Source organism: Dermochelys coriacea, chromosome 24 (genome assembly GCF_009764565.3).
Source record: "Dermochelys coriacea isolate rDerCor1 chromosome 24, rDerCor1.pri.v4, whole genome shotgun sequence".
Classification (NCBI taxonomy): domain Eukaryota; kingdom Metazoa; phylum Chordata; order Testudines; family Dermochelyidae; genus Dermochelys; species Dermochelys coriacea.
Window position 1 is genome coordinate 7280492 of NC_050091.1, and position 23035 is coordinate 7303526.

A 23035-nucleotide genomic window follows, 5' to 3' on the forward strand; every position below is an offset into this window, starting at 1 on the left:
GGAATGGATTTATGTGGACTGAATAAGAGGAGGAGAGAATACAGTCAAAGAGATGCCTCTAATGCCAGGAAAAGCTAAGTGCACATCAGAGGCTTGATTAGAATACAGATTCTTGGATCCTTACCCTATTCTTATACCATGGTGGTCTAGAAACAAAGGGAAGTCTCTAGAGGGACTGGATTAATATTGCTCTGAATCTTTTTAAGGGAGTCTGATTAAACTGGGTTTCTCCTACTGGTGAGTGGATAAGGTGCACTGCTGACTGTACAGCGTGATTGAGAAAGGTCCAGAAGGGACCCTGAACATCCAACTCAGCTGGCCTGGCTTGCCTCTTGTCCAGCTGGGCAGATGTCCTTTAAGGCTAATGCTAGCTCTGCAACTACAAGAATCGTGCCTGCCAGACTTGAGCGTTCCCGCCCAGGATCTCAAGTGCCAGGCCTGTATAAAGAGCCTCGTGCTCCCCCTAGGAAGAGGCAGCATCCCTTGACTATCCACAATGGAAAGCCAACTATGGCACATGTTTCAGAGTAGCAGCCATGTTAGTCTGTATTCGCAAAAGGAAAAGGAGGACTTGTGGCACCTTAGAGACTAAAATTTATTTGAGCATAAGCTTTCATGAGCTACAGCTCACTTCATCAGATGCATTCAGTGGAAAAACTATGGAACAGTATTGCCATGCCACCATGATGGCCAAGAAGGGAACGGGTGGTGGGTTGTGAAGATAGTAAGAGAGAGAGCACAATTTTTACTGCAGTGTCACAATTAGGGGAGATTCTTTCCTGACTCTAGGATGAGCTACTGAAGCAAGGAGACAACACCAAAGTCAATATTTACTTTCTAGTGTCAGCTGAGGATTTTCCTGCTCACATTCAAGCAAATCCAGCCCCCAAACCTATCCATGCCTCCTCCTGCTGCCACGGAAGCCAAGTGCTACATTAAAATACACTGTCCTAGTAATAACACTCCAAATGCAGATAAACAGCCTGAAGAGTCCATGCACCACCAGCAAGTTAAGGAGTTAAACAACTGAATTTTGACAGCTCGCTAAACTCCCAACTGAGCATCCAAAAGAATTCCATGTTATGCATATTAAAAGCGTTTCATAGCACACACTACACCACTGTCAGGATACTGCCCAGTGTAGTTAGTGATTTTTTTTAAAGAAAGCACAGAAGCTTGCGGGAGTGGGGGGAGAGGAAGGAGAAAGAGGGGGTGATGGTGGGAGAACCCGAGCTCGTAAAGCATCCGGTCTGTGTAGCTGGTCATACTGGGAGGGACTAGATCAGGCAAAGTGCATATGCTATCGCTGAAAGTGCTCATGGATTGAAAGCCATTGCCATGTACATACTTAACGTTGGTGTTGGTACAGATGATGTACTCAATCTCATCTGAGTAGGGGTTCTGGAAGGTAAAGGAGCTGGTTCTCATCCAGAGCCATTCACGGTTTTTGGACCGGAATCGGAACATGACTGACAGAACCTGGCCTTTTAACTTCACCACCTAGAAAAATTTAATGCCATCAGTAATACCTGATAAAAAAGACGTTTGAGAACAGTGTTGTTTATAAGCAAACACCCACCCTGCTAGCAGCTGACTATGGCATTATTTGTCAATAGGCTATAATATTGTACCTTGCTTTCCTGTCACAATACAACTACTCTATTCTTTTAAACTCTTAATATTCCTCCAATGGTCTGACTTCCCAGGATGAGGATATGGGAGTGAAATGTAGCATTTTCTTATGCCTTCAATTAATGTTCTTTCCAGCAATGGAATATATGAAAACAACAACAAAAAAGTTAATTTCTCCAGCAACCAAAGATTGTCCGCTGTTTATAATTCTTACTATTGGGTCAAATGAATGATGAGCCGCTTTTCAGAATCATCAGTAGTGGAGTCTTTCCTGCCCTGTCAAGTCAAGCACCCTCAGAGGAGAGAGTAACATCAAGAGAGCCAGCAAGCCACATCCATTTAAAGTTCGGGCACCTTATGCATGGCAAGGCAGATGAACTGGTGTTAGAACACAGCCATGAAGCATGGCCTTGATGTCAAGACTTTGTACTCACATCTCTGGTCTCAGACAACTAGCAGCAAAAGGAGGAATTCAAAAATAAATTAGACACGCAAACCCACCCAGTTTCATTTTGCATGTTAGCAAGTTCTCCTGTGTTTAATAATCTATTCAAATGTATGCTACTCAGTAACTGAGAAATTTAAGGCCAGTGAGGTGTGATTCCTGCCTTGATAAAAATCTAAACCAGTTTAGTTCCACTGCACAGCCGACGGCCAATAGAAAAATTGGTTTACAACCTGCGATGCAGATCAAGTTGTAAGCAGCCACAGTGGCTAAATATATTACCTGCTGAAAGCTGTCTCGCAAAAGCTGTTGGTCTTCCGGGTGGCAGAAATCCACAATGTCTTTCCCCAAGAGTTCCTAATTTTGAAGAGGAAAGGAAAAGAAAAAGAAAAAAAGTCTTCACTTAATAAGCAAACTCCCTGCTTTCGGCCAGCTCGAATGCTCCACTTTCGACTAATGCTTACAACTCCCCCATACGACTCTCTGGGACAAAAACATCAGGACATCCACCTATTTTAGGAATTGATGCACTTTTACAAAACACAGCACCACAGCAGTTGACCCTGATGTTTAATTTGTAACTCAAAAGTGGAGTCAAAGACCTTGCTTTAATCAAATTTGCTCTAAATATATGCCAGATCCACCTCCCTCCACTGATCTGTGTTACACAAGAACATCAGAATGGCCACACTGGGTCAGCCCAATGCTCCATCTAGCCCAGAATCCTGTCTTATGACAATGGCCAATGCCAAATGCTTCAAAGGGAATGAACAGAACAGAACCATTATGGAGGGATCCATCCCCTGGTAGTCTCAGACTCTAGCAATCAGACGCTTAGGGACACCCAGAGCATGGGATTGCATCCTTGACTGTCTTGGCTAATAACCATTGATGGACCTATCCTCCTAATTCTTCTTTTGAATTCAGTTATAGTTTTGGCCTTCACAACATCCCCTGGCAATGAGTTCCACAGGCTGACTGAGCATTGTGTGAAGAAATACTTCCTTTGTTTTAAATCTGCTGCCTATTAATTTCATCGGGTGACCCCAGTTCTTGTGTTACACGAAGAGCTCAGTAACACTTCCTTCTTCACTTTCTCCACACCAGTCATGATTTTACAGACCTCCGTCCTATCCCGCTTTAGTCGCCTCTTTTCCAAGATGAATAATCCTAGTCTTTTTAATTTCGCCTCATACAGAAGCTGTTCCACACCCTGGCATCATTTTTGTTGCCCTTCTCTGTAGTTTTCGCATTTCTAATGTATATTTTTTGAGATGGGGTGACCAGAACTGCACTCAGCATTCAAGGTGTGGGCATACCATGTGCCAGGATTCCTTCCCCACTCTGAACTCTAGAGTACGGATGTGGGGACCCACATGAAAGACCCCCCCTAAGCTTATTCTTACCAGCTTAAGTTAAAAACTTCCAAGATACAAACTTTGCCTTGTCCTTGAACAGTATGCTGCCACCACCAAGCGTGTTAAACAAAGAACAGAGAAAGAGAGCACTTGGAGACATCTTGCCCCCAAAATATCCCCCCAAGCCCTACATACCCCCTTTCCCGGGGAGGCTTGAGTATAATATCCTAACCAATTGGTTACAAAATCATCAAAGACCCAAACCCCTGGATCTTGGAACAATGGAAAAAATCAGTCAGGTTCTTAAAAGAAGGGTTTTATTAAAAAAAGAAAGGTAAAAATCATCTCTGTAAAGTCAGGATGGAAAATACTTTCCAGGGTATTCAGATTCAAAACAGAGGATCCCCCTCCGGGCAAAACCTTAAGTTACAGAAAATAGGAATAAACCTCCCTCTTAAAGCAGGGGAAATTCACATAAAACAAAAGAAACTAATCCGCTTTGCCTGGCTTGCCTATACTGGTTGCAATATTGGAGACTTGGATTAGGATGGGTTGGAGAAGATGGATTTCTGTCTGGCCTCTCTCAGTCCCAAGAGAGAGCACCACATAAAGAGCACAAACAAAAACCTTTCCCCCCCTCAAGATTTGCAAATATCTTGTCCCCTTATTGGTCCTTTGGTTCAGGTGCGAGCCAGGTTAGCTGAGCTTCTTAACCCTTTACAGGTAACAGGATGTTGCCTCTGGCCAGGAGGGATTTTATAGCACTGTATACAGAAAGGTGGTTACCCTTCCCTTTATATTTATGACACCAGGGATTTATTGAGTGGCATTATGATATTTACTGTCTTATCTATCCCTCTCCTAATGGTTCCCGACATTGTTCGCTTTTTTTAACTGCCGCTGCACACAAAGCGGATGTTTTCAGAGAACTATCCACAAAGACTCCAAGATCTCGAGTGGTAACAGCTAATTTAGACTCCATTTTGTATGTACAGTTGGGATTGTGTTTTCCAATATGCATTATTTTGCATTTATCAACATTGAATTTTATCTACTATTCTGTTGCCCAGTCACCCAGTTTTGTAAGATCCTTTGTAACTCTTCGCAGTCTGCTTTGGACTTAACTATCTTGAGTAAATTTGTATCATCTGCAAACTTTGCCACCTCCCTGTTTACCCCTTTTTCCAGATCATTTATGAACATGTTGAACACCACTGATCGCAGTACAGATTCCTGGGGGACACCGCTATTTTCCTCTCTCCAATCTGAAAACTGACCATTTATTCCTAACCATTGTTTCCTGTCTTTTAACCTGTTACTGATCCATGAGAGGACCTTCCCTCTTATCCCATGACTGCTTACTTTGCTTACGAGCCTTTAGTAAGGGACCTTGTCAAAAGACTTTCTGAAAGTCCAAGTACATTATACCCACTGGATCACCCTTGTCCACGTCTTTGTTGACACCCTCAAAGAAATTCCAGTAGACTGGTGAGGCATGATTTCCCTTTACAAGAGCTGTGTTGACTCTTCCCCAACAAATCGTGTTTATCTAGGTGTCTGATAATTCTGTTCTTTACTATAGTTTCAACCAATTTGCCTGGTATTGAAATTAGTCTTACCAGCCTGTATTGGCAGGATCACCCCTGGAGCCTTTTTTAAAAATTGGTGTCACATTAGCTATCCTCCAGTCATTTGGTACTGAAATTGAAGTGATAGGTGACATACCACAGTTAGTAGTTCTGCAATTTCATATTTTAGCTCCTTTAGAATGCTTGGATGAATACCATCTGGTCCTGGTGACTTATTATTGTTTAATGTATTGATGTGTTTCAAAACTTCCTCTGTTGCCACCTCAGTCTGGGACAGTTCCTCAGATTTGTCACTTTTCATCTGTTTTCTAAGGAACTAGTGGAGTTGAAATTGATGGCTGGGTCAATACCTAAGCACTAATTTGTTTTAGCTCAGTTCTATCAGACAACCAAAGCCATGACATGTGGAGCAAGGAGGAGGGAAAGCCGGTTTGAATTGCAGCACTCTACATTGGGAAGCGTTTACCGTTTCTCACCTGTGGTTGGTAGCCAACTGTACCCACGCAGCGGTGATCTACAAAAGTGAAAATGCCTTTGGTGTTGTGTCGGGAGATGAACTCAGTTGGCTGACAAATGCTGTTCAGGTCTGTGCAGTTGGGTGAGCTAGTGACCTGAAAAGCAAGACAGATTTTGCACCATTAGATTCGGTTTCAGGTTTATAGAAAGCCACTCAGAAGTGCAAGTGTGCCCTCCTAGCCAACATATACAATAGGTGCTTAGCCTGGTTGAACAGAATTTCTCCCACTGAACCATGAAGCAGGCATCGCTGTTTAGAGAGGTACAGGTGGCAGATAGAGACATTCCTATTTAATAAGGTAGGTCAGAAAGGTGGAATAAAGCTGCATCTGAGCCCAGGTAAATCCATACCCAATTCAAAGGCTAATTAAATATTTATCAACATTTATACAGCCATTTGCACATTTCCAAAGGGCAGGGATGCTCACAACACCCCCATGAGTTGAGATGCGAGCATGAGATAGAGAGTAGGAATTGTGAAGCCAGATAGGGCATTTAGTGCACTTGTTGGCATGTCAGTCCCCAGAATGCACCTGGCAGGTTTCAGAGTGCTGTGCTGGGCTTGTGGGAAATCTACAGTTAAGTTTCAGTAGGCTTTGCAAACCAGAGCTGTGGACAGTTTTATTCTCCAGAGATTTTTTGTGTTTTCTTTATCTAGACCCGCAAATGACATGGTTGGGAGGAAAGGAACACAGACAGGCCATGTGGAGAGAATATACTGGTCAAGGACTTTGGAGAGAAAGTAGGAAAGTGGTTTAATTCTCAGCATCACCACATTCCCACTGAATGACAAAGTTTCTACTCACCTGTAGTCTGCCAATGGCCACAAGGCAAAATTTGCTCCCCTGACCAGCATCTGGGTCATCGTCTGGCAATGAGACACCTGAGACAAAAGACGAGAGAATGTTTAAGAAATTACAGCATGATAAGCAAACCAGAAGCCCCTAATTCCACAGAGGAAGAAGCAAGAGAAGAAGCTCTGATTTCAATATTTCACGTCTTACTGTTATGTTGTTGCCAATCACTTTCTCCTAGTCAAAAGGGTTTGACAGGTTAAAAATATGTTCAATGCCTGTCCAGTTTTCAAAGTGTTACTCGAAGTGTTATATGAAAGTCATATAGGAAAGTCATAAAGTCAAAGGAAAGGAGTCTAGTTTCAGCCCCAGATTCTCTAGTGGACTGTGTTCTGTAAGTGAGACCCGCTCTCCGACCACCAGGAATGTCCCATCCTTCTATAAACCCTCAGACCTATAGGAACTGGTTCAGCAGAGTTTGGCACCCTTTTTAGTTCTCTATGGATTTTGAAATGCGTCTCCAAACATCCCTGCTTAGAGACATGGGCAGTCTGAAAGTGAGGTGCATGCACAGAAGGGACACAAGAACATGCTAGTAACACACACTGGCTTAAGAGCAGATTTGGTAACTTGAATATTTCAAGGAGCTGGCGTAATTCCTTACCCGCTGGGGGCCAGGCTTTTATATACCCTGTGCAGTGCACCACCACGTAATGGGGCTCCCCATCTTTCACTGCACCCAAGCCACTCCTAGAGAAGACAAAACAATTAAGATTATTCTTTATATGTTTAAGAGGCTCAACTTATTTTGGATTCTTTAAATAACTGAAATGAAGGGTCTACAGGGAGGGAGTGCAGTCCCTGAGCCTACATGCCCAATGACACCTAATTTAGATCCATCGATGGCTGTTAGCCAAGATGGTCAGGGACACAACCCCATGCGCTGGGTGTCCCAAACAGCTCAAGCTGTCAGCCCCAGGGCATAGGGGAGCGAGGGGTTCCGAGCTGTGAGCCACACATGGGGCTTACTGCCAAAAGGTGATATACATAATGCAGTGTCTACACAGACACTGCACTGCCCTAACTACATCACCCTAAGTGCTCTGCCTCTTATGGAGGTGGAGGTATTAGATAGGGGTAGTGGGTGACTTACATCAGCAGGAGTGACGTCATAGTATAGACACAAAGTTAGGTAAATAAGGCAGTTTAGGTCGACCTAACTCTGTAGTGCAGACCAAGCCTAAGACTCTGACTGCCAGAAGCTGGGACTGGATGCCAGGGGATAGATCACTGAAGATCTGCCCTGTCCTATTCATTCTCTCTAGAGCATCTGGCTCCAGACACTGTCAGAAGACAGGACTCTATACTAGACAGACCACTGGTCTGACCCAGTATGGTCGTTCTTGTGTTCTTAAGGTCAGATGCGTGCTCAATGAGCTATTACATGTACTGTAATTTCCAGGGACTGAAGACATCTGAGCCTGCCTTAATGTCCTTTAAAAGTATGGTCTTCAGAATATAAAATATATTAAAGCCTAAGGGAACAGAATCTCAACCTGTGCTCTACCGCTGGAGCTTTAATCTATACACTGCATAGAATTACAGTTTGAAGCTTGAATCTGCACATTAACAGTGTCTTGTGGAAAGTGGCATTGCTAAGGTCTCTCTCTGTTGACAGCATACATACTTAAGCACTCAAATAGGCCGTGCTATACCATCTCACATATGCGTTATGTATCACGCATCCCACACCGCTCTAAGGTTTTGTTTTTTGGTTGTTTTTTTTTTACTTTGTTAGTTACTCAGTGTGGTGCGAGACTCGTACATATCTTTAAATGTGATCACTGTAGTTTACCTGCATCGGTTCCTCATGAAGCTGAGCCTATTCACGGAGACTGGATCCACTGAGCTGTTGCCACACCTGGACCAGTCAAGAGGGGAAAAAAGTTTAAACCCCAACGATAAAGACTGTAAATAAGACACTTTGCCCTTTTATTCAAGATTCCACAATGCTTTATAAACATGAATTGGTCTACACTACAAACTTATATCAGTATAACGATGTCACTCGGAAGTGTGAAAAATCCATACCCCTGAGCAATACCATGACACCGGCTGAATTTTCGGTGTAGCCAGTGCTACGTCAGCAGGAGAAACAGACATCGCTACCACACCTTGTGGGTAACTAGCCCTACTTTACTGAAGCAGAGGGCTAGGTGACCTGCTCAAGGTCAGAGCAAGTCAATGGCAGAGCTTGAACAGAGCCAGGAGTTCCTGAGCTGCCTCTGGTTATATCTTGGAGAGCTGTACAATCCCCTTAACACAGGGTGGGAAAAGTAAGTCTGTTTAAGAGTTGAACCCCATTCAGAAATCTGGTTTTATAGAGCCACCTTCCATCTCATCGAACCTGAGAAGGCTGAAAGAGCCACAGAAGAGCTTAACTGCTCCGATATTTGTTAAGCAGCCAGTTCGCAGGTTTAGCCAGGGCTCATGCAACCAGCTCTCCTATTGGATTCCCCGTATTACCTCATTCGACATATGAAAGATCTCCTTGAGCCCATGCACATTCTCATGGATTGCTGGCCTTCCTTCTTAACTGTCCCAGTCTTTAGATCAAGGATTCGACCTGTGGGGGAAAAAAGACAAGCAAAGTGACGCTGTTTTGCAGGACAACTTCTGGGATCGTCACTCGGTATCACCAGGATACACCAGACAGCGCACCAGGCACCACGTAATTTCCTAAGCAGCAGCTATTACTCAACCAGCTTTAAAATAGGACACAGCAGTGGATAATTCCCACATGACACAAACCAAAGACTGGTTCTCGATCTGCATCCTCCTACAGAAGCTGACCCTCTGCTCCAGAAGCTGACAGCATTATGGTCAGCCCTGATGCTAGAGGGGTAAAAGAAAAGGCCTCATCACTCCAACGGCTTGAGCAGATCAAGGCACGTTGTTCAAGAGTTCCTTGGCATTCCATCCACTTTTCAGATAGAAAGGTAGTGTCTGTCACATGTCCATGCATATTTGACGTTGGAATGAGGGATTCAATGCTTTAACAGGGGAGTAGTAGCGTGCCCCTCCTGGTAACAGATTTGGCGCCATGAACAAGGAGAACTATGTAAATTCAGCCTATATACATCTTCTGATGCATCCTCAGGATCTTTGTTAGAGGCCCAGGATGGTCTGTTCCTCTTATCAGGAATGTTAACGACCCAGTTGTAGCCTCACAGGATCACCCACACGCCAGGCCAATGGGCGCTCTACAAATTCTGGGAATCATCAGCACGGCAGAGTTTCCACAGCAGACTGCTTTACCTGTCAGAGCGTTCTCCGAAGTGGAGAGCTGCTCCCTCAGTTTGTCCACATCGTCAGGATGAACCTGGTCATACACGGTGCTGCTGAACCATTCGGACTGCGGCTGGTTTAGGACGGGAGTCACCGAGTCCGAGACATATACCACCCTTCCGGTCTCACAAGACACTATGAACAGAAAGCCATCGGCTGCTTCTAGAATCAAGTGTTTGAGTTCCTGCATACAGAACAGACACATTCTTAACCCAGTGGCGAGACAGTCATCACCCACCAGCTACCTTTAAGCTCTTAGGTTTCCCCAACATTAATCGCCCTCTGACTGAGCTACACATTGAGCTCTTTCAAGCTTTCCTTAGAAGCAAAAAAAGCAGAGACCTGATCAGTGAGAAAGGAGGGTTTGTAGGTGCCATCGGTGGAGGTGTTGCCAGTGCCCCGCAAGGACTTCATGTGAGACACAGCCATACGCAAGATAGTCAGCTTGTCAGGCTTGCGAGCCAGGGCACTGCAGGTGGGTACCATGTCTGACAGCTCCGTGATGTAAGCAGTCATCTTGTTCCTACGTCTGCGCTCTATCTCGCTGTGATTCTCCCTGGGAAAGCAGATGGGGAGAGGTTACAAGAGCCAAACGGCTCAGCTCTCAGCCCTTCCTGGGTTCCCGCCAGGCCGGAGCGCAAAACTGAAAGATGCGCCAGGGTCTTCAGAAGTTAAAAGGGCTGCAAAAGCCTCCCATGCTGGGCATGCATGAAAGAACACGGGAAAAACAAGTGCAAGGGAGAGAAGCTAGAGCCAGGACATCTTTGCCAAACACAAGAGCACCTTGCTCTAAATTATATTTATTCAACAAGTCTTGCGAAGGACAGTAAGTTAGGGCTAAGCTACTTCAACACGGGAAGCTCTCTATAGCTGTTCAAGAGCACAGCTCTGCAGAAAACCACTAACCTACAATGGTAATATAGGTTTCCACACATTTACTATGGTGATGCTCCTTTGAAATAAGTAAACTCTACAGGCCTGATTCTCAGTTACACTAAGGCACCTTTTACACCATGTTGGACACATAAAGAGGCCGTAGAGTGGTTGTAAATGTAATTTCTGTCCACTGCTGGAGTTTCAGATATATGACCATTAGGCACTATGGCTTGCTAATTTCTTTGTGAGGCAATTTCATCTCTAGCATAAAACAAAGTGAACTCTACAAGCGGCCCACTGTCCTTACCTGTGACACACATACCTGTACCTCGTGTCCCACCACATTACCGCCAGTGCGGGGGTACAGATTCCTATAGATGCTTTAGAACTAACGCTCCTTGATTTGATCCCACTAGTGGATTTAACATGCCTCTCTCAGGAATCCATCTGCTCCTGGGGGACATTCCCTATTGGCCCCGCCAGGGTAGAGGCTAGCATGTGTTCACATCATGTTGCATTTATGGACCAAGTGTAATTTAGTTGGTTTACAAAGGTGGATTTTTCAAACCAGAACATAATGCCAGGTTTCCTATAGGAAAGATTGGTTAGCGGTGCAAAGAGAGTGGATCAGATGCAAGGAAACACACGATGGGAGATGAAACTGGATGGATGACAGCAAGTGGAAGAAACAGTAAAAATGAACTAAATACAATAGACGAAAAAGGGAAAAAAAATTTTAAAATGGAGCGTCACTGTAGGCTTATGCAGCTGTTTAATAGGGACTTGCCTTTTGCTGAAAGGGGAATAGCATTCGGCACAGTGCTTTGAATATCCCATTCACCTTTAATTCAGCTGCAATGCAAATTGACCTGCCCAGACATGTGTTACTCACCTAACCTTTCTGTCAGGATAATGGGGAAAGAAAGAAAAAGAAAAAAGAAAAAAAAAAAAATCAACCAATGATATTTTACTTGCCCCATTGCAAAATCCTTTTCCCAACAAGAAGGATTTTGCAAGACAGCCGTAACAAGAGATTGTGGGGTCACTGCTTAATTAAAGAAGAACAAGGACTCCTGGAAGTACTGCATTCTACTGTCTACACAAGCAGTTAGAGTCTCTCTTTCACCATAGACACACTTAGGGGTCCTCCTTTAAGCCACTGAACATCTTTCTTATCTGGTCAGAAATATTTCAACTATGAAATGCTGCACTTCCAGAAGGTGTGTCTGCTTCTTAGACAGCATGTAATAAGCCAACCAGAACCTTGACAGACTCTAAACATGCAAACCCATGTAATGATTCTGTGTATTACTTAAGAGAAGTGATTGCTCAAGAACATAGATTTTTTTTAAAAAACAACATCTTAACTCTTTTACAGCACAGTGCCCATTCTGTTTTGCCACATACCAAACCAGTATCTGGCATGGTACTGCGTTTAGAAAAAGTCTGGCCAATGCAATTATGATATCTATTTATACAGTGGTAAAAGGCACCATCACAACATGGCAGGAGCTTACAAACTGAGTATTCCTGCACCTATTATCTCTCAGTCCAGCAGGAGAGGTTTTACTTGCCAAGGCTGAAGTTAGCAGAGCTATAGTAATCTGTGAAAGCACTGGCCCAGCCACGTTCTGCCCTGCAGTCTTCATGCTGCCTGGGTTTGGATGCAAACAAATTCTTTTGAGGGTACTCCTGCAAGATGTTCTCACAAGGAGAATACCACTTGAAGTTTCACTTTCGCACAGATTTCCAGAAGTCTGTCCAGTTTCAAGTCCTTTATTGCAGCAGATAAGGAAAAAACAAAGTGGGGATGCCTGCAGAAACATCAAGGAGAGGAAGTACTCTGCTTTGCCATGCTTGAAAACTCCATTCTCCTACCTACCTGGCAAGTCTTTCCTTATCCGCTGAACTCTGCTCATCATCAGACCTAAAAATAAAATTAGTGAACTAAGCTAAAAATGGAAAAAAGTTTAAAGAAATGAAAAAATGGGAAGATGTATTAGGAAACCCAACCTACAGATACATCTGTTCTGTAATAAGATAGATCACAAAACAAGGAGGTCATTAAATGGATTGTTTTATACACTCATCGAGCACCTTCTATCCAAGTGTCTCAAATCACTCTGAAAACATCAAGCAAGCCTATAAGGTAGGCAAGTGTTAGACTTATTTTTACAGATGGGTAAACTGAGGCACAGAAATAATTTTGCCCAAGGTCACAGAAAGACCTGCAGAGCTGGGAAGAGCCCTCAGAAGTCCTGACTCTCAGTCACATTAAAATACACTTACCTCCCTAAGTAATGAGAAAGAAGGTATTTTTAATCAATACACCCAGCCTGTTGATTCGTAGTGTTAACATACTGGTGAGCTAGACAAAAGACACTCAGACTTTGCATACGAGGACACCCACAAATGCCAAGAGAGTCAGAGACCAAGACACAAGTGCCCTTTATAACACTGTTAGATACACAGACACCGTGCGATGAGATGGCACATTTGGGACGACCACATTATGCATGAGCAGTGAAACCACAAAGGTACTATGCAAATCATCTAAACAAGGGGCCTACAGAAACCTAATAATCACAACAACATGTATGCTCGTATAGCACTATTAGAGAAAAGTAGGTCGGGGGGGTTGGAGGGGGGAACACTTTGAAAAGTTTGCTGGTATTTTTTCCAACCCTCTCTGTCCTTCAGACCATGTTGCTTTAGGTACCACTTTAGGTAATGATTCAAAAGCTACATTTGTAAGTTTTCAGATACTAAATGTTCTCTAAGTCAGGGAGCTACAATGTTATGTTTCATCTCCCACTGCTTGCCAGGCATAAAAAAAAGCATGCTCTTCAAAATATAGCTAGGATTCATGGAGTGGAGCATCTAAGTTTCTAGCACTCGCCAACTGTAACATACTGGACCTTAAAACTGTTATTCGTCCTGTACTGAATAGCTGATGTTTGACTTTCAAGCCCTGGTTCACTCAATACATAATTTTGAGGAAAAAGGGGTAGGGAAGAGACTCTGCTGGTAAATGGTGGCCCATATGAAAGCTGCTCAGAGGTCCTAGTAGAGATGGATTAATGGGCAAAATAGGTGCAGTTTAATTCCACGGATACAAAAGACTTTATACCACACATTTGATTGTGATACCGGGGGACTAAATATATATTTTATCCAGCCCCAATCTTTACTGCATTCTTCATTCCACCAGCAGTGAAAGAGTTTCCAATTCTACACAGATTGCTGCTGTGTGATTACTCTTTATCAATGTAACACCTAGGTACTTGCAGAACTCCTATTCCACACTTGAAGTAACTTGCTATCTTGCTGGCTGCCTTATAGTCAACATGTACAAAAGAGAATGTATTTATTTACACATCAATAATGAACAGACACTAAATGCTGAAGATATGCAGAATAATGTTGGATACAGTGGTCCTGCACATTAGCCGCTTTTAAACCTCAATGCCTCCATTGTTTTATTTGTTTAATTTTTTAACCACAAGAGTGGAGGTTAAAGACGGTAGCCGTTTGGTTTAACCTGGTTAATTATAAGGTCCATCACTGCTAACATTTGTAGCTAGGTATGCCAAGATAAGGAGACCCTGATCTCATACTTCAGGGCGTAAGTTGATCACATGCAGAGGGTCAAGATGCATTTCCAGACAACCCCATGTGCAACACTGCACCACTGGCTTGGAGTATTATAGAATTAACTCAACTCCTGGAAAGGGTCAGGGACTGAAATAGTATATACAACTCGAGCGCTAACGTTCTGACCCTGTAGAGCAATCCTAGGATATCACAACACGATACCAAGAGAACCTGTGCTACATTATGCATCAATAATGCTTAAAGACTCTGCCTTTTTTTAAATTATATTTAGATTCTTCGAAAGCCACCAAGGCCAGGTTTACATTAGGGAAAGAGGTCTTTTTAACACAGGTTAGCCAGTGCAGGTTGGTTAACATTGACTGAAGGGAACTGGCAATTAACTCAAAGTACAAAAGCCCAGTGAGGTTGAGCCCATAGCATTATCTTAATCTGCCCATAACAGAAATGAAGAGGCTGGTTTTGAGCAGTTCCCTCTGTGCTGAGACTTTTGTTATTAAGACGCTCCAGTGTAAATGCACAGAATTAAGGAGTTGGGAAAGAAACCTGGAAATGCAGAGCTGCTGCAACAATAGAACTCCAGTGCCGGAACACTGTCGCTTACCCAAGGAAGTTGAATAGGGGTGAGGGGCAGCTGGAGTTCTGCCAAAGCCTCACCCCCACACACATCATTTTTAATCTTTTTCCCTTTCAGAGGCCCAACACTGGCATACACACAGTCCTTCTGCCTGAGAAGGGCTTCCTATGGAAGGTTCAGTACCATTCCTACCTCCTCTGCACCCCTGAATCTCAAGATCCACGACCCACCACACTGCAAGGCCCTTCGCCCACAGCGATTTTAGTGAACGGAAGTTCTTTATAAACACAAACAACATCCTTTGCTTTCTCTCCTGAGGAATACAAGCAGTTCTGACACTGAGTAATGGCCATAATTTGTACCCAGAGACGAGCCCCATGCCCTGAAGTTTGTATTTTAACTCCAAGTTCAGGAGCGTTTAGATCTAGGGCATTCATTGGTTCAGGTCCACCTCTAGCTGAATGATTTAGCTGCTTAATACAAGTCATTGCATGCACTGATGCTAATGCTCTAGAGTTGCTTATTTTGGCTAAGAGTTTAGCAAAATCAGAAGACAAAATGGACTCTCACAATGAAGACGTGGACTGGAGACAGCATTCAGAACATACATAAAACTCAAACGTTTAGCAACATTACAAAGTCACATTAAAAAAACCATTTAAATTAAACTTTTCAAATCAGCTTAAATTAGCTTCATTCTAGGCCTGCGGTGCCTCATCAATGCGCCCAAGGCAACTGGAGAAATATAACAGAGCCAGCGCCCAATTCTAGATGGTACAGAGAGCTTCCTGCAAGACGTTCAACGCCCTCAGCTCCCATTGACTTCAGCCGTAGTTGAGGAAAGAGTGCTACGGCACCAACGCTACCAGACACTTCCCTCAAACTTCAAGGTCAAAGAGTTCTCTAATAATGTTATTGTACTATCTGGTCTCTAAAAAAAACCCAACCCATTTATCCACCCCACTTTGGCAGAATTCCTTTACAAAATATATAAGTATGCCTCCTGGGTGTGGCCTACTACAGGCAGAAAAGGAAACACTGTACAAATACAGTTTGTTACAAGCATGCTGCACGCTTGTATTTATATAAATACAATTTTTAGGGGGGAAGGATAGCTCAGGGGTTTGAGCATTGGCCTGCTAAACCCAGGGTTGCAAGTTCAATCCTTGAGGGGGCCATTTAGGGATCTGGGGCAAAAATTGGGGATTGGTCCTGCTTTGAGCACAGGGTTGGACTAGATGATCTCCTGAGGTCCCTTCCAACCCTGATATTCTATGATTCTACAAGATTTGGGTGCTCCTAATCAACAGCTGAACAAGAAGATTCGCAAAAAAAGAAAGAGACTGAATTAGTTTGATATCTTTACAATCAAACTGCTCTAAAGCAATTTTGCAGGATTTCTAGCTTCCCTGGTTCAAGATGTAGGCTTTCCTCAGAAAAACCACACAAAAGAGACGGGTGCACCTACATGCACTAACAGGTAGGTGAGGTGCCCTAGATATTAGTATGACTTTGTGGGTTTTATCAACCACAGTACTGTGAATTCTTACCTGGCAAATCTCTCTTTATCATTTGGGATCTGATCATCATCACATCTAGGAGGAGGGGAAAGGAAAAAATGTTTTAAAATACTTACATGTCATTCCTTTTCAACAATAAAGTAACAAGTTGATTAAATTGTGTGGGAGAGCCAGACACTGAAAAAAAATACTCCAGTTACGTAGAATACAAGTTACAACCTGATATAGTGAAGTCATAGCTTTGTTTCCCATTGCCAAGTGCTTAGAGATTAACAAGCCTATTAGTTACATTTCTTCCATGTGATGCATAAGAGTGAGTTCATACCAAGATCAGCCACCTCTCACTGTCTGAAAGTCGTAAATAAAATGGCTTAAATTATGCTCTGAAGATGCAATTTCTCCCATAGCCTCATCAGGTCAATGACTTAGAATTCAGTAGATAAATCCTACATACACTACAAAAATAAAGAAGCTGGAACCATTGTCATGCTTGTTAGCCATTCCAAAGCCTAAATGGCATTAAACTGCATAGCAAAATGCCACGCAGTCTGGAAAAAACTGAAAAATTGACATATGGATTTTGAGCTTCATTAGACTCAGACTCTAAGGCCAAAAGGAAACGGCACAGTCATCTAGTCTGATCTCCTGCACATTGCAAGCCATAGAAACTCACCCACCCACACCTGTGGTAGACCCATAACCTCTAGCTGAGTTAATGAAGACCTCGGATCTTGATTTAAAGACTTAAAATTACAGAGAATCCACCTTCTACCCAAACCAACAAGTGACCTGTGACCCATGCAGCAAAGGAAGATGGAAGAAAAAAAAAAAAACCAGGTCTCTACCAATCTAATCTCGGGGGGAAATTCCTTCCCAACCCCAAATATGGCAGTCAATTAGACCCTGACCATGTGGGCAAGACCCACCAGATGTACATTTGGGAAAGAATTCTCTGTAGTAACTCAGAGCCCTCGCCTTCTAGTGTCCCATCTCTGGCCGTTGGAGATACTTGCTAACAGCAGTCATGGATGGGCCATATGCCATTGTAGGCACCCCTCAGTTTTAAAACAAGTTAGGGTTTTTTACCCCATATCTCTTCTTGGAAGACAGCTCCAGAACTTCACTCCTCTAAGGGTTAGAAACCTTGATCTAATGTCAAGCCTAAAGTTATCGATGGCCAGTTTATATCCATTTCTTCTTGTGCCAACATTGGCCCTTAACTTAAATAACTCCTCTCCCTCCCTTGTGTTTACCCCTCAGATGTATTTATAGAGAGCAATCATATCTTCCCCCACCCTTCATTTTGTTAGGCTAAACAAAAAAAGTTCCTTAAGTCTCCGCTCATCAGGTAGTTCTCCATTCCTCTGATCATGCAGAGAAGGGTTACAGGTTCCAGTTCTAATTCATGTTCCTTAAACATGGGAGACCAGAATAGCACAGTGTTCCAGAAGAGGTCTCACCAGTGCTTTGTATGCTGGCAATAACACTTCCCCATATCTACTGGAAATACCTTGCCTAATACATCCTAGAATTGCATTAGAGTTGTCTAAACCAAAAAACTAATCCATGTAACTGGACTACAGATTAATTACATGAGATCTTCATGGTTTCCCAATCTTCCATATGGATTATGATAAACAGAGACATTTGCAGCCACTGGGAGTTCTCAGCAGTAGGGGGCTGCTGTAAGCTAACTTAGAGCATCCGTACAATAAACGGAATGGCAAATTGCTAGGGTAGTAATGGAAACTCTGCTCATTAGCAAAAGGGTTTGACCTTGCTATAGGAGAAACATGCTATTAGGCTGGACCTGTATTCCCAAAGGAAACACTCAACAGCTGCTTAACTCGCCTTTGAAAGATCTAAAAGGAGTTAAATCACATTTGCTTTCCCCCATTAGCCACTTCGTTACACCAGCAGGATGTTTCTCCAGTGCCATACTTAATCTTATCAACTGAAATAACAGAGTGATGTATTGCTGTACAGCTAGTACCAGTGTTGTCGTGGCTCATCAAGAATCGCTACTAGCGGACATTTTTGTTTTAGACATTGTAACAGGAATACTCGAACGCAGAGGACAGCAACCGAACATATGACAGGACACTATCTTGTCTGCCTGTCTGAAAGCTACCCAAAATACCACTGCATGGTGTGAATGAACACACCAGTCCAGTTTCCAGACAGTTAACGCTGTCTCTTTGGCTCACTCCAGTGGGTTTCGATATGATAGCATACCGGGATGCAGGAGGACAGATACTGTTCTGAGATCTCTAGTGCTTTCGCACACCAGGGATGTGTGAAGAGAAACCATTTTATCTGAGTCTCCTTGTTTTGATTAACTTACCCTAGATGCTGACCATTTGTGTTCTCCCCACCCCCATCCAACAGACCTTGTCTTACTGCAGATCCCCCTACCCAAGGAGGGCTGCTGTGCCTTCCTCCAAAGAGGGTAAACCCCACTCCCACCAGTGATGGGAGGGAAGCCCTCCCCGTGCAAAGAGTGTTTTCACCTCATGTTTTACCATCAGTTTTGTATATTTTAACGAGTGTATGAATGGAAAGAGCAGCCTCACCTGAGGAATTTATTGTTCCCTTCATCATCATCATCATCATCATCAAAATCAAGCCTGAAAAACAGAAGCAGGAGAAGAAGCACCATTATCAGAGATGGTTTCTCCTTTCAGGCTGGTTATCCAGTGTCAGCCCTGCAACCTGCACCTTGGAAAGATGCAGAATTTGTTTGAAACTAATATTAAAAACAACCTCACATTACAGTAGTACTGAGAAGAGCCAGGAAATTCGGACAGGGGGCTTCCCATATGCACTTGTCAGAAATGGAGTGTGCAATGGTGCAGAAGGCCATTTGGCATGAGATCACCTTCGCCATGCAACAAGGACAAGTGCAGAGTACTGCACTTAGGACGGAAGAATCCCATGCACCGCTACAGACTAGGGACTGAATGGCTAGACAGCAGTTCTGCAGAAAAGGACCTAGGGGTTACAGTGGACGAGAGGCTGGATATGAGTCAACAGTGTGCCGTTGTTGCCAAGAGGGCCAATGGCATTTTGGGATGTATAAGTAGGGGCATTGCCAGCAGATCGAGGGACATGATCGTTCCCCTCTATTCGACATTGGTGAGGCCTCATCTGGAGTACTGTGTCCAGTTTTGGGCCCCACACTACAAGATCGATGTGGAAAAATTGGAAAACGTACAGCAGAGGGCAACAAAAATGATTAGGGGACTGGAACACATGACTTATGAGGAGAGGCTGAGGGAACTGGGCTTGTTTAGTCTGCAGAAGAGAAGAACGAGGGGGGATTTGATAGCTGCTTTCAATTACCTGAAAGGGGGTTCCAAAGAGGACGGATCTAGACTGTTCTCAGTGGCAGCAGATGACAGAATGAGGAGTAATGGTCTCAAGTTGCAGTGGGGGAGGTTTAGGTTGGATATTAGGAAAAACTTTTTCACTAGGAGGGTGGTGAAACACTGGAATGCGTTACCTAGGGAGGTGGTGGAATCTCCTTCCTTAGAAGTTTTTAAGGTCAGGCTTGACAAAGCCCTGGCTGGGATGATTTAGTTGGGGATTGGTCCTGCTTTGAGCAGGGGGTTGGACTAGATGACCTCCTGAGGTCCCTTCCAACCCCGATATTCTATGATTCTATGCATTAACCTTCATTTCCAAGTATTGTGGGTGATTCAGAACAGTGAGTGATCTGATAAAGCAGATCACTCCCGGCACCACCCACACCCTCATCTAATCCAAGTGGCAGTCTCCAACTGGAGAATTTGGTTTTTGCAACTTTAAAATAGTCACGTTTCCTTTAGTTTAAAAAGGGAAAAGGAAACAAGAGTTAGTGAAGTCTGAACTGTACAGTTTGTATTCTTAGTGATATTCGGTGGCATCACTGCGTTAGACACGGGCCAACATTTTGATTGTAACTACTTTGTGTGTGTGCATGGGAGGGGGAAAAAAAGAGTTGTCACTTTGCTTCGTTTCAAGTTGGAACCTGGTATACAGAACCAGCTCAGCTGCGTACAAGTCTGTAAATAAAATGCAAGGAACAAGTAGGAGGCAGAGTGGGAGGGACCTGTGCTGGAGCCGTAGAGCAAAGCTGGTAGGGGAAACATTTTAGTCAGCTTGAAAAGAAGAGGATTTTACCAGCAATGGGCATTTTAAGAGAAACTATTCAAGTGTCCTTTCCCTGTCCCTTCAATTTGCAAAGGTATTTTAGCAAAATAAAACTGCAGCGCAAGCACTACCACTATAATAAACCTCTCCCTACAGAGTCTCAGCAGAAAGGCGTTGCAGGAGCATTACTGATCCACTGGCATTCTCCATCCCTTCCCACAGCCTCAGCTTCTGCACCAGCAGAAGTGTTTTCTCCTTTACAGCTACCATATTTTGGAGCAGACTCCTTATATCTGTGCTTCAGTGACCTCCATGTCATTCCCAGCCTTGGCTGAAGACATCTTTTCTCTTTTGGCTTAAGAAACTCACCTTATTTTTGACTGCACCCTTTAACTCGAATCATGTTAACTTAGGGCATTTGGGGATATGGTTTGCATAAAAGACAACAACAAGATAAATAGACTAAGGGTACGTCTACACAACTGACGTTAAAGCACTGCCGTGGCAGCACTTTAACATGGCTACGTCGTCGCAGCTCCAGCATAGTTAAATCCTTTCAACGGAAAGGAAGTTTCCTCATTACAAGGCTGACCACTCCTTGCTACGTTACACAAATTGCTCTGCAAAGGAGTAGACACTGTTTCAAGGAGCTTACTGGGTTTTTAGTTATTACAACTTACCCTGGTCGTCTCTTGTTTGTTCTCTGGACAATGGCTACTCCAGCCTGTGTACCAGGTCCAGGGTTCCCAGAAGCAACTGCTGCACCCAAAGAGGGAACATCCGATGCCATTTCTGAGCAGGAGAGAAAAAGCAATGATGCCAGTCTCGCTATGTTTCAGATTTTGAAGCGTGTTATCCATTAGAAGTGATTAAATCAAAGCCCCAATGCAGTTAAGTCCATAATCTATTTAAATGGATAGACTTTATACAACATACAAGTCGTATTCTCATCTAGCTCTCCTCTCCAGAGCCTGTATTAAGGGTACATTTCAAGCTCTAAGCACATGCTGTTTTCATAAGATCAAAAGCTCAGATCCTCAAACTAAAAGATGTGCTCCTTTTAAGGAGGAGGAGGAGCTTGGTGTGGTCATGGATGGAAGCAGAAACGGACTCAAATGCTAGTTGGCCCCACTCTGGTATGCAGAAGGGAGAGGAAAAGAAAGCTGTGAGCTACTAAAATGATTAATACAATTGGGGAAAGAATCAAACTCAATTGGGGAAAGAATCAAACTCATGTTAGAGCTGGCACTAGGAAGTATATTTTCATGCATTTTTCTTATGGACACGACTTAAGGATGTTAGGCAGTTAAACTAATGTTTGCAGAACACTTTGAAATCTACAGATGAAACATGGCAGAAGAGTGGAGTTTTATTATGTAAGTAACTGTGCTGAATTGGACCAGGGAGACATCCTGAAACCATTCAATCCTCAGCCTCACTAGTGGGATTGCCAATTTTAACACCCGTCACCACTCTTGTTCATTACCTATCATCAGCGACTCATTTCCAAAATAAGCCAAACATGGAACAGCAGCAGCTATGATCACTACCAATCTGGGCTGGATTCAAACTGGTGATCAAGTCAAAAAGATCTGTCTGTCCTTTACGAAGCTATCTAATAATCCCTGCTTGCTTCTACAGTTCCAATATAACTTCACACTGAGTAATCATGCTGAAACACAAAGCTAAACAGCATTGACTCCATCTGAACATAAATATATTAACCACGTGCCTCCATCGAATGGCAGAACAACTGAGGAGGGAGTATACTTGACATAGCCGCATTGTCCCCATTTTTGGTGCCACACTTCTTTGGTGCCAGAGAAGCGATTTCCTTTTACTGAAAGAAGTGCATAGTATAAGTTCTTATTAAGGGGAGACTAAGGTTTTTGCTGCAAACCCTCTAGGCTGAAGTAAAGATTCTAACCTAGAGCAACTTGCGAGAACAAGAAATGAGCCAGATTTAAAATATGCATGTTAGAATTCAAAGCCAGTTGAATTATTCACATTTTGTATAGAGCTGAGTTAATTAAATTTAATGAGATGTTTCCTGCCCCATTATAACATATTCATGGTTCATTCCCCTAGTAAGAATTGTGTCCAAGCATATAAACCGCCAAATGAATATGTTAATTACATTACTTGCTTTAAAAAAGCCAGTAACTAAGCTGCCTGCATGATATAAAGCTTCAATAAAATAAATCAGAGGGAAAAAACAAGATCTTGGGCAAACCAAATCTACCCTAAGTTTGTGGTTTTGAGAGAGAAGGACATTCACAGTAATAGCATAATGGGAAAAGCATCTAAGCATTGCAACAAAGGACCCAACCTGCCTACTGCCCACCCATTTGAAGGATTACTGAATCAAAGTTCAGCATGGGATGAGTTCATGGTTTGAGTTTTCGTTTTTAAACTGAAAGACTGAAAACTTTATGGTAAGATGCAAGTCACACAAACCGATGAAGTTAAGGCTTCCGATGAAGTGAGCTGTAGCTCACAAAAGCTTATGCTCAAATACATTTGTTAGTCTCTAAGGTGCCACAAGTACTCATTTTCTTTTTGCAAATACAGACTAACACGGCTGCTACTCTGAAGCCTCACCTAGAAATAGTTCTTTGGCTAAACAAGGCATAAAAT

General features: G+C 43.2%; 1 protein-coding gene across 8 annotated transcripts in view; it reads right to left on the bottom strand.

Moving 5' to 3' along the window:
• Positions 1–23035, bottom strand: part of ARNT (aryl hydrocarbon receptor nuclear translocator) — a 44592-nt gene that overhangs the window by 12481 nt on the left and 9076 nt on the right. For 4 of the 8 annotated variants that reach the window (XM_038382651.2, XM_043502331.1, XM_043502327.1 and 1 more), the window contains exons 2-14: positions 21079–21190; positions 18841–18894; positions 16298–16342; positions 12441–12485; positions 10025–10238; positions 9653–9866; positions 8861–8960; positions 8190–8255; positions 6999–7084; positions 6347–6423; positions 5501–5635; positions 2360–2434; positions 1349–1500 (exon numbers count right to left, since the gene is read on the bottom strand). In XM_038382651.2, coding sequence (XP_038238579.1) covers positions 1349–1500; positions 2360–2434; positions 5501–5635; positions 6347–6423; positions 6999–7084; positions 8190–8255; positions 8861–8960; positions 9653–9866; positions 10025–10238; positions 12441–12485; positions 16298–16342; positions 18841–18894; positions 21079–21190 — 1375 coding nt within the window. The remainder of the gene's footprint in view (positions 1–1348; positions 1501–2359; positions 2435–5500; positions 5636–6346; positions 6424–6998; positions 7085–8189; positions 8256–8860; positions 8961–9652; positions 9867–10024; positions 10239–12440; positions 12486–16297; positions 16343–18840; positions 18895–21078; positions 21191–23035) is intronic. The other 4 variants (XM_038382652.2, XM_043502332.1, XM_043502329.1 and 1 more) reach the window with 1 other exon arrangement.